The 13,505-nt window shown below is 37.4% G+C and overlaps 1 protein-coding gene across 1 annotated transcript; it reads right to left on the bottom strand.

Moving 5' to 3' along the window:
• Positions 1-2,918: 2,918 nt before the first annotated feature.
• On the bottom strand, positions 2,919-8,790 carry LOC137024959 (zinc finger protein 569-like). The gene is made up of 3 exons (XM_067392933.1): positions 8,755-8,790; positions 7,127-7,261; positions 2,919-4,728 (listed from the first exon to the last, which is right to left on the bottom strand). The coding sequence occupies exons 2-3, from the start codon at positions 7,209-7,211 to the stop codon at positions 3,260-3,262; spliced, it is 1,554 nt and encodes a 517-aa protein (XP_067249034.1). The 5' UTR covers positions 7,212-7,261; positions 8,755-8,790; the 3' UTR covers positions 2,919-3,259.
• Positions 8,791-13,505: the final 4,715 nt, after the last annotated feature.

The following is a 13,505-nucleotide window of genomic DNA, read 5'->3' as shown; positions in this document are numbered from 1 at the left end:
CAGAGGACAGATACTATCTAGAGAAGAAGTTAATGTGGAACATAAAGTGTCTGTTGCTGTATTCACATCCAGAGATGAGAATTGTGAGGGTGAGGGAAGGGAGGATGATACAGTAGAGGAAAGATGAGAAGAAGAAAGAGAGCGCAGGTTTCGTCTGAAGGTAACTGGTAGCGGGGTTGGTGATGAACAAATGGGGAGTTGAAGATTAATAGTAATGAAAAAATGATCAGAAAAGTGCAGAGGTTTTACCAGAATGTTGTCAGTGATGCAGTTGCGAGTGTAAATGAGATCAAGTTGGTTGCCAGATTTGTGTGTACTTGTGGTTATGAGCCGATTAAGATCGAATGAGGCTAGCAGAGAGTGGAAGTCTGAAGCATAAGGCTTCTCTAGATGAATGTTGAAATCGCCAAAAACTACAAGTGGGCTACCATCCTCTGGGAATGAGGACAACAGCATGTCCAGTTCCTCTACAAAGGTACCCAGTTGGCCTGGGGGGCGATAAATTACTACGAAATGAATTTTGACAGGAATTGAGATTGTAATAGCATGAAATTCAAATGAATTGTAGTTGCACAGAGACGAATGAGTCGAGTATTTCCAATTGTCAGAAATGAGAAGACCTGTGCCCCCACCCCTCCCAGATTGGCGAGGGGTATGAGAGAAAGTGAAGTTGTTAGAGAAAGCAGCAGGGGTTGCTGAGTCCTCTGGACGAATCCAGGTCTCAGTCAAGCCCAAGATATTAAGAGAAGAATTAGTAGCAAAGGCTGGAATGAAGTCAGCTTTGTTAACTGCTGACTGACAATTCCATAGACCCACAGAGACAGAGAGAGCAGTGTTAGTGTTAGAAGAGGAGTAAACAGGACGCAGGTTGGAAGCATTGCGCTGCCTTTTACGTGGGTTAGTGGAGCGTTGCCGAGAGACAACAGGAATGAGTTGAAAGCACATGCTGAGGAAGAAGGACAAGTGTGAAAGGAGGGAAGAGACTTAAGTGCCTACCGGTGTCGTTGCTAGGTGGAGTCGCGCAGGTAGAGTCGCAGGTCTTTACCCGAGTCGGTCGAACACGAGGAGGCTGAACGCTCCCGCTGACGCTTCCGCGACAGCGCGCACACACAATTAATATACTGCTTATTAACACGTGATTGAAACGAGCTAGGCCCGCCTTGCAAATCAGCACTGCAAAAGCCTAAACCCGTGAATGGCTGAAAACCGAAACTAACTAAAGCTTAAGTGCGGGCAATAACACCAATAAAGTCTGCAAACGCGGCTGTTATTCTAAACAAGTACAATCAAAATACAATTATAGTCGAGGTAGGAAATAGGACAAACACAGATACGAATTAAATCCTTCCTAGCAGCAAATAATAAACGAAGCAACTGACCCACAACAGATATTAAGCAAAACACTTACGCGCTCATGCGTCCGTCACCACTGCCAGCTCGCTAGTCCTGCTCACTTCTGAATTACACGAGTTTAAGTATGCTTAGCCTCGCCAGGCCCGCCTTGCAAATCAGCACTGCAAAAGCCTAAACCCGTAACTAACTAAAGCTTAAGTGCGGGCAATAACACCAATAAAGTCTGCAAACGCGGCTGTTATTCTAAACAAGTACAATCAAAATACAATTATAGTCGAGGTAGGAAATAGGACAAACACAGATACGAATTAAATCCTTCCTAGCAGCAAATAATAAACGAAGCAACTGACCCACAACAGATATTAAGCAAAACACTTACGCGCTCATGCGTCCGTCACCACTGCCAGCTCGCTAGTCCTGCTCACTTCTGAATTACACGAGTTTAAGTATGCTTAGCCTCGCCAGGCCCGCCTTGCAAATCAGCACTGCAAAAGCCTAAACCCGTAACTAACTAAAGCTTAAGTGCGGGCAATAACACCAATAAAGTCTGCAAACGCGGCTGTTATTCTAAACAAGTACAATCAAAATACAATTATAGTCGAGGTAGGAAATAGGACAAACACAGATACGAATTAAATCCTTCCTAGCAGCAAATAATAAACGAAGCAACTGACCCACAACAGATATTAAGCAAAACACTTACGCGCTCATGCGTCCGTCACCACTGCCAGCTCGCTAGTCCTGGATCATGTCAGTTATCATTGCTCCATCTGCCATTTTTCGCTGTTTTCCTTGTTTGCTTTACCTAGTCTGATGATTCAGCAGTGCACATGTCTGATGGCTTGATCATGGGCTGGCATATGCAAATATTGGGGGCGTACACCCCGACTGTTACGTAACAGTCGGTGTTATGCTGAGATTCGCCTGTTCTTCGGAGGTCTTTTAAACAAATGAGATTTATATAAGAAGGAGGAAACAATGGAGTTTGAAACTCAGTGTATGTCTTTTCCATGTACTGAACACTTGTTATTTAACTATGCCGAGGTAAATTCAATATTTAATTCTAGGGCACCTTTAAGAGATCAGAAAACTAACAGATATCTTTGAGTACAATATGCATCACATGACTAAACATGCTTCGTTTTCAAATACCTCTGTTTTAACAGTCCACTCTACAACAGTGTTTTCAAATTTATCGACTTGGGAGAGCGTTTTTAAAAAGTTGTCTTCCATAACAAAAATGCTGTCTCAGTGTGGACAGGAGGCGAAAACGGAAAGAAAAATATGTGTTTTCAAACAAAAATGTATTAGTGTGACCAAGCCCTAAGGTTCCCCTTCCTTCAGCCCAAGATATACATAAGACAAGTGGTAGAATGGTAAACAGGTAGAATGTTTAGCTTTTACACAATCACAGCAGGAACCAGTTTCCAGATACCACTGGATGAGCCCCAACAGTAGCCATATTAAAGTACAGATTGAAAACATATTAACCTGTGCATTCATTCAATAAAGATGAATCAAATAATGCAGTGCAATGTTAATTATTTAATTCAGTTTATGTCCTTTTATTTATAATCTTCCAGGTACATTGTCATCTGACTTCAAGACAGAATTTTAAACTATAGCAGGAGATGGCCTTCAGTGAAGATCATATGCACAAAAGAAAATACAAAAGCAGAAAAATAAAATTTAAAGAGGTGTTCCTGAAGGTGGACAATCAGATGTGGCCCACGATCAGCTGTGGCGCGAACAGTCTCAATTTCATACAGATGTATTTTCTGGTGCCATAGTCTCACATTTGCATGAGGTTTTTTTATTCATCTGTAAGTGTGATGGCAATGATTTTTTTCACAAATGGTCTTCCTCCAAAGTGAATGTGCAGGTGATTGTTGCAATTGCTCCATTTTCACACTGAGGAACACTGCATTTTCTTTCCAGAATGAGTTTGCAAATGACGTTTCAGGATTGTATGAAATGTGAAACTCTTCTCACACTGAAGACACTTGTAAGGCCTCTCTCCTTTGTGAACTCTTATGTGAATGTTAAGGTTTCCTTTACGTGTGAAACTCTTTCCACACTGAGGACAGGTGAAAGGCTTCTCTCCAGTGTGAATCCTTATGTGAACCTCAAGGTTTGATTTGTTTATGCAAGTCTTTCCACAGTGATGGCACATAAAAGGCTTCTCTCCAGTGTGAGTTATTACATGATTCTTAAGGTGTTTCCTGTCTGGGAAACTCATTCCACACTGACGACATATAAAATAGTGTTTTCTTGAGTGAATCTTCATATGGTGATTAAGGGTACCTTTACATCTGAAACTCTTTCCACACTGACTACACACACACGGCTTCTCTCCAGTGTGAATTCTCATGTGTATCCTAAAACTATCTTTACGTGAGAAGCTCTTCCCACACAGTTTGCAGGTGTAAGGACTCTCTCCAGTGTGACTTCTCATGTGGTCATTAAGGTTGTTTTTCTGTCTAAAGCTTTTTCCACACTGAGGGCATATGAACGGCTTTTCTCCAGTGTGGATTCTCATGTGAGTTTTAAGATTTCCTTTAAGTGAGAAACTCTTCTTACACAGTTTGCAGGTGTAAGGGGTCTGTCCAGTGTGAATTCTCATGTGGGCATCAAGGTTTTTTTTCTGTCTAAAACTTTTTCCACACTGAGGGCAGGTGAATGGCTTCTCTCCGGTGTGAATTTTCATGTGTTTTTTAAGATTTCCTTTTAGTGAGAAGCTCTTTTCACACTGTTCGCAGGTGAAAGGGCTTGCTCCAGTGTGAATTCTCATGTGAGTTGTAAGATTTCCTTTTAGTGAGAAACTCTTCCCACACATTTTGCAGCTATAAGGGGTCTGTCCAGTGTGAATTCTAATGTGGGCATCAAGGTTTTTTTTCTGTCTAAAACTTTTTCCACACTGAGGGCATATGAACGGCTTTTCTCCGGAGTGAATTCTCATGTGAGTTTTAAGGTTTCCTTTTAGTGAAAAACTCTTCCCACAGAGTTTGCAGGTATAAGGTGTCTGTCCAGTATGAATTCTCATGTGGGCATCAAGATTTTTTTTCTGTGTAAAACTCTTTCCACACTGAAAGCAAGTGTAAGGCTTCTCTCCGGTGTGAATTTTCATGTGTTTTTTAAGATTTCCTTTCAGTGAGAAACTTTTCCCACACTGTTGGCAGGTGAAACGGCTCTCTCCAGTGTGAATTCTCATGTGGACTTTAAAGTTTGTAGTTCCTGTTTTTTGTGAGGAAGTCTTTTCAGTCTGCGAGTCGCTAAAAAAATTTTCTCCAGAGATGAACTCATGATGTTTCTCATGAAGGTCTTTTTCTTCAATATCATTCAGTTCTTGACTCTCAACTTTCAGCACTATCAGGTCTAAAGAGGAAAAAGACAAATACAAGTTAACCCCAGTTAAATAGCACAAAGCAATGTACATCAGAAAGCATTAAATCCAACAATATGTATGCTAGATCCTATACCCACAAAGCTAGTGAAAGAGGTGTAACCTGTAATATCACAACATCTTGTCAATATTGTCAACTGATTTCTTCGTTAAGGACACACCTCAAGGGGGTCGCACACCGGACGCGAAGCTCGGCGGCACGCAGCGTCGTGTCTCTGACAACTCACAGGTATCGCACACCGGCCGCGCACATTATATACGCGCGTGCTCAATTTTGACTCGACTCCTGATAGAAGAGCTGCACAATGGGAGTGTTTTACGTCAACAGGGAAACGTTACATGCCTATGCTTTAATATTTCGCACTGAGGTTAGTGTACATGGAAAAATGGCACAACAAAGCAAAAAGAAAGAAAATGCTACGTTTATTATACATTTTTAGACTTTATTCAAGCTGTTAAACTTAGAATGTGAAACTGATGTATCTTGCAGCACAGGGTGAAGTCAGTTTGTACATTAACGACGATTTGAGAGAAATATAATATACATTTAATGTAAAACAATGTATATGGTGCTCTGTGGCGCGGCAGGATTTTAAACAACTTCCTGAGTCGTTGCTGGGCGCCGCGGACAGGCGCCGAATGTCGCCGCCGGTGTGCGTACTCTCATAGAAAACAATGCGTTCGAATTTTAAAGCCGTGGCGCGACGCCGAGCTACACATCCGGTGTGCGACCCCCTTCATACTTTCAAACTGGCAGTTATCAAACCACTTATCAAAAACCTACAGTAAACTGCTTTGGGATTGGGATCACAAAACTCGCAGGAATAAGAAGGAAGGGGTCGACAAATTAAGTTGATAAAAAGTAGGTTTTTACTATACAAAACAAAAACAAAGTCTGACATTTAGATAAATTTCTCAGTTGTTACTGTTAAAGAATTTGACTTTGTGAGATGCAACAAATGTCTAAAAATATTGATTATACAACGGGCACAAATCTGGCACCTCACGGTTGAGGCAACATTCCTGGTCCAAGTGAAAATAAGCTCTTCTTAAAGGATGAAGCACTTCCTCCTGCACATATTAAACAAGATACTACGGAGAAATGTTATTACAGTGTTTATGATGTTATTGTTACATCTGTGAAGGAATTTAATAATTTAATTTAATTAATCGTACCTATCTTTTCTTTTTTCTTCCAGGAATAACATTTATATGCTTTTAAAAAATAAATGTGCTCAAAACTTGGGCCCAAGTCAATGTGTGTCTGAATCATGCCCAAATATAAACTTTGGGGCTATTATATTTAGATAGTTGTCTAGCTGTCTCCAACTAATTACTGAAAATAAATAAATAAATAAATAAATGCATATGCGCATTTAATACAAAGTACCGTTGTGAATCGGGCTAAGGTAAAGAGATGGTTTTGAACACTGATTTGGGATAATTTTTAAAGAAAAAAAAAAGTTATGGACTGCATCTTTAATATAATATTTTGCTTGGGAACTTTAGCCAAGCTCATTCAGGCTGTCAGTCCAAATCTGATTTTTGTGCATATCCGTTTGGAACCCGGTCATATTTATCAAGTGTGAACGGCAAAATATCACATGAAATGCAATTTTTACAAATCGGTTTTGATCTACATTCATACGTGGTTTGAAATCCTATTCAAAGCGCATTTGCTTTCAAAGCACAACCTGCAGAAACAAGGTTGTGTTGTTGCAAGTGCCGGTTGAACAGAAAATTACAATAGCCTATAAATAGAGAGGCGTTTTCGGACTGGCAAAGACAAAAGCACGGAATAAAGCTGCACATACCAGCCTCCTACATTTCTGCCACTGCCTCAGAAGATGGCACGGCACCTAAACATTAGCCTCCTTTTCATTGAAATTTCCTGGAACAATTTGTCATCGCGAACAAGCCTTTTGACATATGTCAATCTACACAGCATCACTTCCATAGAAACCAATGCAGAAATTAGGGAAAACAAAAGAGCACCATGGGACACACAAATCGATATGGACAGTCAGTAGTTTAGATCTGATTCCAATTGGATACACAAATAATCGGATTTGGACTGAGAGTTTGAACATCAAGTGTTTTTTTCCCTCTGAATTTTATGAGGCCCTGAATATTGTTATTTTCCATGTGCATCACACAAAAAGCAGCATGGAAGTAGGATCTTCTTGAAGGCAGCATCAGTATTTGTCTGGTCATGTGATCTCAACATGTTTGTCCATATGAGGCGAACCACTCCATGTCAAATAAAACTTTAATTATGACACTCATATGACATTTGTAAATATCATCTGTAGATCTGGACATTTTAATTAGGATCAAATGAATGAGTTCAGCTTTGAGAAAGAAACCAACCTGTTTGTGTCTCATTTTCTTCTTGTTTCACACTGAATGCTTCTTCAATCTTCATGTCTTCACTCTCTTCTTTAATAAATGCCATCTTTATAATAGTGTGTCACGTGGATCTCAGTTTCTTCACCAGGAGTTTTTCTGTGTTTGGACAATTTGTCATGTTTAGGATGAGAATAATTAACAGAAAGAAAAATGGATCCAAACTAAAATCTCTGTGTGCGTCTCAATCCGCTCTCAAGTTCAGTAGTCAGCGCACTGATAAGTCAGTGAGTCAGGGCTTTAATGGCACATGAAATATAGAGCCTTAGTAGTTATGATTCATATTTGGTATTTAATAATGTGTATATTAACCTAAATAATAGAGTATACTCTAATGAAAACATTTGCAATTGGTTTGTAAAAATTGTCATTGTATGTTTGTGTTACTATAGTAGTATAGTTTAGTACTATAGTAATATTTCTATGGTAATATTGTAGTAAAACTACATTAAAATTGCAGTTTAAAAACCATGGTTCATGTACCACAAATTAACTATGGTTGTATCACCATGGTTTTAAAGTGCCTTGTATGTTTTTCAATGAACATCTACAAAATAAAAATAGAATGACAAGTTACTCTTCTATGATACATAATTACAGCAGTTACATCATCTGAAAGAGAAGATGCTCTCACGTGACAAAATTATTCACAACAATGAGAGTGACGTCACGTTTAAATGCCAAAAGTGTGCCAACGGCCTGAGAGATCCAGCAATCAGAGATCACTCACATGAAATTTACAGTTTTATGACTATTAAAGTAATAATAAAGAAAAAAATTATTATAATATAGCTGTAATATAATTTATATATATATATATATATACACACACACACACACACTTATCAATATTTAATAAATTGACTTAATGCATGAACCTTGCAAAAAGAGGGCACATTATAAACCATATCTTATTGCGGAGCTTAATAATGTGTTTGATTTCAGAACATTGACATTTTGGTTATTTTGACGGCCCCCTTTATATTATTTTTGACTATAAGTTATGTTGCACCTACATGCCAACTAACTAACTCTCATTGGAGCATTAGTTGAGTATTAATAGATAGCATGATTTTATCATAAAAACATCAAGTTATACTATTTCTCCCACAGTATAAATGAGTCTGTAAATTGGTTTTGTGTTTATTATGGTTTTACTACAAAACCATCGTTAAGCTATAGGTAATTTTCTAGTTACTATGGTCTTATTGCCAATGCAGTAGCAAAACCAGGTTATTTTTATTATTATTTTACTACAAAATTCATAGTAGCTTAACTATAGTTACTGTACTAAAAACATTTTTTTTCGTAAGAAAATCATTAAACGAAGCAACTGACTCGGATATCGAAAAGCTCAGTTTCTCTTATCACGACTTTCCAGTTGACCGAGTTTGTGTTTATGATAAAGTGATTCACGATATTCGGAGCGAAATGAGACGCATCTTTTCTTTTACTCATGTATAGAAGCGCTTTAATTAAAAAAACATAAAACACAATAACATATATTCAATACTAATTCATTCATTTACACCACTTGTAAAAATAATAGACTGAACGGTTAGTATCGATTTAAACGCATAAAAACCACAAACCTCTGTTCAGCCCAGCCACAACAGACGCAGGTGCGCGGCGCATATTTATGACGTCACATCGCCAGCCCAAAATAAAAGTCCTGTTCACACGTTAAAATCACATTCTTCTTCTTCTTCTTCTTCTTTGGGTTTTTACGGCAGCCTGCCATCCAGTTTGTTGCATTACTGCCACATACTGTACTAAATTCCCTTTATACTATATTCTCTTCTCCAATCCAGTTTCTTTTTAAATAATCTAATAAATATTTCCTGCCTTTTTGTTTCTCTGCACACTCTAAAATACCTTTAACACTTGCCTCTACCCTTCCTAAACTCTGTAGCTGGGTCATCATTTCTTGCCTCTCTTGATTAAACCTTCCACAAGATATTAAAACATGCTCAACCGTCTCTCACTCCTGACATTGTGTGCACATTCCTGTTGGGTGTTTTCCATAATATGTAAAGTACCATTAAGATTGCTATGCTCCATTCTTATTCTACTTAAAATGACTTGTTCTCTCCTACTCATACCATTATCTCTTGACACACCCACTCTGTTTCGTATTGAATATAAATGTCTCCCTTTTGTTTCATTCTGCCACTGTTGCTGCCACTTGTCCATTATTTCTTTCCACACTATGCTCTTTCCCTCTGACTTAGATAACCAACTTATCCCACATAAAAACAATACTCTTCCCCTGCCTAACTGCTGTTGTAAAAATAAATAAAATATCATAGATCAATCCTTTATGGTTTCTAGCTGTGCCTGATTTAATGCTTGAAAGAGCAGATACAGAGTCACTACATACTAAAAACTTGTTGGCGCCACTTTCTACAATGCATTCTATTGCTACTAAAATAGCAACTAATTCTACAGCATATACACTTAAAAAATCAGACGTTCTTTTACTAAAATCCACTTTACACTTTACACACTAACTCCTATTAAAATCACATAAATGTACATACAAATAATAAAACATATGTCAGCTTTATTCAGATTTTAACTCTTGGTGAAATACATCTGTAGGGGAAAGTGGGGTGAGTTGTGCCAGTTTTTACTCAAAGTGACTTTAAAGTGAGGTCATGGCAGTAATGCCTTAAACTTAAGAATGTACATATATTTCAGGATGTGGTGCATCCCTGAGAACAATAACTTTGGATCTGAAATAAATTGTTTCAGAAATATAGCTTTTGGAAAAAAAGTGGTCTCGTGGCACAACTTGCCCCTGGCGCGGGGTAAGTTGTGCCTTTGGGGAGAATACGTTGGGGTAAATTGTGCCAGTCATTTCTGAAGTAAAACAGAACAGTTTAATGTTATGAACTGTAATGCTATATGAAAGCAAGACAAATTCAATACAAAATTACTCATTTAAGGTTTATTTAGATATTGTCACCCTATTAAACAGTTGGAATAGGCTAAGTCATATTTTGTAGTTTTTGGGAAAACATAAACTTAAATACACAATATATGATATTTGTGAATCATTTCAGGTAAAAAGGCTTTAGCAATAGATGCCTGTTGACATACATAGAACGCTGTCTGTCAATTATAAGAATAACATATAAGAATACGCCACTTTCCAAATTATTATGCAAGTGACATATCAGTAAGATTTCAGTAGAATAAACATTCAGATTTTAGTTTTTCTAAGAAAATGTTTATTTATCCATGTCTTATAACTGGTATCAATCTCAGACAAAATAATTTGCCAGATCTATGGAAACCCTACTTAGAGGTTGTTCCACATTATTAAGTTAGTCACAGTTTTCATGCAAAATGGGGAGGAAGAAAGATCTTTCTGAAGATGAAAATACCTGTTTGCTGCTAAACACTGGCTTTTTTATAGCTGCCCTTTTAATACAATTAATTTTTTTTGATAGGAACTTTCATTAATAAGCCTTTATCTGACCGAGTTATGCTGCGCTCTAAATCACTCACAAATCTTATGATAATTTGATAATCTCCATTCAGTTTCACACAATATTAGTTGTTTTCATGCCTTTTGCACAACATTGCACCATTTCATGCTTTTCATCTTCAGAAAGTGCATTTTATAAGTGCGTGGCATGATGGGTTTTGGTCTAAAATCAAGAATGCCACATAGTTTAACTGCTAAAATGTAAGAGTACAATGTACAATTACAAATTAATAATATGTTGAAAATAATCATACGTGGGGGTGAGTTGTGCCACTGGCACAACTTAACCCAGGCCCTCTGGCACAAATCACCCCGGACCCTAGTTTGAAAAACTAGCGTGATCCAGCAGTTAAGAGCTAACATCATGCAAACTGTATAGACTCATTGTGTAGCCTGCTAAAGCACTAAAACATGTGTGAAATGTTTACAAACTTGCCTATAATTGTTCAGACACTACAATCAAAAAACCTTGATCATAGAAATTTTACTTTAAAAAAGGGAAACTGTTTTTTAGCTAAAATGTGCTTTCCTCTCATGCCATGTGTCTCTCTTCTTTGGAGGATGAGTAAAATGGATGGCTTTTCAAAATGATGTGGTCACATGACCAATTTCTTCTATGGTTTTCCAGAAACAATGGGTGGAACTACTTCCCCCCTGGCACAAATCACCCCATTCTCACCTATATATATATATATGTATATATTAGAGAGGGAGACAGAGAGAATGTCACAAGCCATAATTGTTTTCTTAACATGGTCAACACCTGTAGATTTGTAAACATCTGATGAATACTGCTAAAAATCTCAAACTCATCCATGACACAACATTTTAGTGTATACACAAATATTCATAAATGTCAAAATTCTATAAAAAAAAGTTCACTTACAATATTACAATATATTTTTTTATGTAAAGTCAGCAAGTTTTTTATACTTTAAGTTAATTATACAGAGATTTATAAAGCAAAATTATATTTTATATCATTATATATCACTTTAAAAAAAAAACTACATTATGATAACAAGATTTCAAGTGTTATGTAGTAATATTACGCCTGATACTAAGGCTTCAAAGCTTGTGCCGTACATCTTCCCGTCTGAGGCTTGTATTGTTATAGTGAAGTGACATTCAAAGCCTTTGTTTGCAGTGCTTCGAGAAGGGTTTTGATTTTTGGCAGGATTCTTCGACTATAAGATGTGTCAAAACCCCTCTTGAACCCAAGGATTGTCAGTTAGAGATGGTGAGTTGGAGTGGTCGGTTTGCTATTTATAGTTTGCTAATTACACTACAATAGTAAACGTGGAACCAGCTAGAAGGAGAAGGCTTTCTAAGAGTTTTTAAAATGGATCTCTCCCAATAAGGTATGTGTTTGTAGGTTGATTTCCCTGTCATGTCATTATATGTCATTATATATTGTGTTATTATTTCATAGTGTCATTGATCTTTTTACAATCTTTTTAATGCGTTTTCCATACAGATTTACTTTTAGATATATTGGTGTCTTTTTATTCCTAGTTGAAATGCTAGCTCTGTGAGAAAGAGCTGGGATATGGTGGTGAAAGATTTTCAGCCAGTCACACTGGTCGAGGATGAAAGATTCAGGGGGTTTGTCAACAAACTGGACCTACATATGTTCTGGTTACCAGATGTGTGCATGTGATCATTGATAGGTACACAAAATATATTTTCAATACATTATTAAGATATTTTCTTTTATGCAACACACAATCTCATTTAGTCAGGCTTTAAAGGTGCCATCGAACATTTAAAAAAAAAAATGTAATATAAGTCTAAGGTGTCCCCTGAATGTGTCTGTGAAATTTCAGCTCAAAATACCCTATAGATTTTTTTTTAATAATTTTTTTTTAACTGCCTATTTTGGGGCATAATTAGAAATGCGCCGATTCAGGCTGCTGCCCCTTTAATTGCTCGCGCTCTCCGCCCCCACAGAGCTCTCGACTCTATCACTGAATAAACACAGTTCACACAGCTAATATAACCCTCAAAATGGATCTTTACAAAGTGTTTGTCATGCAGCATGTCTAATCGCGTAAGTATAGTATTTATTTGGATGTTTACATTTGATTCTAAATGATTTTGAGGCTGTGCTCCATGTCTAATGGCTAATGCTACACTGTTGGAGAGATTTATAAAAAATGAAGTTGTGTTTATGAATTATACAGACTGCAAGTGTTTAATAATGAAAATAGCGACGGCTCATCTCCGTAAATACAGTAAGAAACGATGGTAACTTTAACCTCATTTAACAGTACATTAGCAACATGCTAACGAAACATTTAGAAAGACAATTTACAAATATCACTTAAAATATCATGTTATCATGAATCATGTCAGTTATTATTGCTCCATCTGCCATTTTTCGCTATTGTCCTTGCTTGCTTACCTAGTCTGATGATTCAGCTGTGCACAGATCCAGATATTAATACTGGCTGCCCTTGTCTAATGCCTTTCATAATGTTGGGAACATGGGCTGGCATATGCAAATATTGGGGGCGTACACGCAAATTTTGATATTCTAGGTATTATCAACTGGCCTGAATTCAGAGATCGCAATAGACGTCAAGGACTATAATGCTTTAAGAGCTCTCTCAGGTACTGGGGGGCTAAACCATTTAGCGCTTTGTAAGTAATTAGCAATATCTAAAATTTATACATTGTTTAATAGGGAGCCAGTGTAGTCATGACAGAACTGGGTTAATATGGTCATACTTCCTAGTTCTAGTAAGAACTCTAGCTGCTGCATTTTGTACGAGCTGTAGTTTATTTATCAGGCGAGCAGAACAACCACCCAGTAGAGCGTTACAGTAATCTATCCTTGAGGTCATGAAC

The sequence above is a fragment of the Chanodichthys erythropterus genome, chromosome 8 (genome assembly GCF_024489055.1).
Source record: "Chanodichthys erythropterus isolate Z2021 chromosome 8, ASM2448905v1, whole genome shotgun sequence".
NCBI classification, from domain to species: domain Eukaryota; kingdom Metazoa; phylum Chordata; class Actinopteri; order Cypriniformes; family Xenocyprididae; genus Chanodichthys; species Chanodichthys erythropterus.
This window is presented reverse-complemented; position numbering and strand designations above follow the sequence as displayed.

Bases quoted from the DNA above. Each gene is read 5' to 3' on its own strand.
- LOC137024959 (XM_067392933.1), bottom strand. From the start codon at position 7,211: ATGGCATTTATTAAAGAAGAGAGTGAAGACATGAAGATTGAAGAAGCA. The intron at 4,729-7,126 runs GTTGGTTTCTTT...TTTCCTCTTTAG, and splicing joins AGAAAATGAGACACAAACAG to ACCTGATAGTGCTGAAAGTT.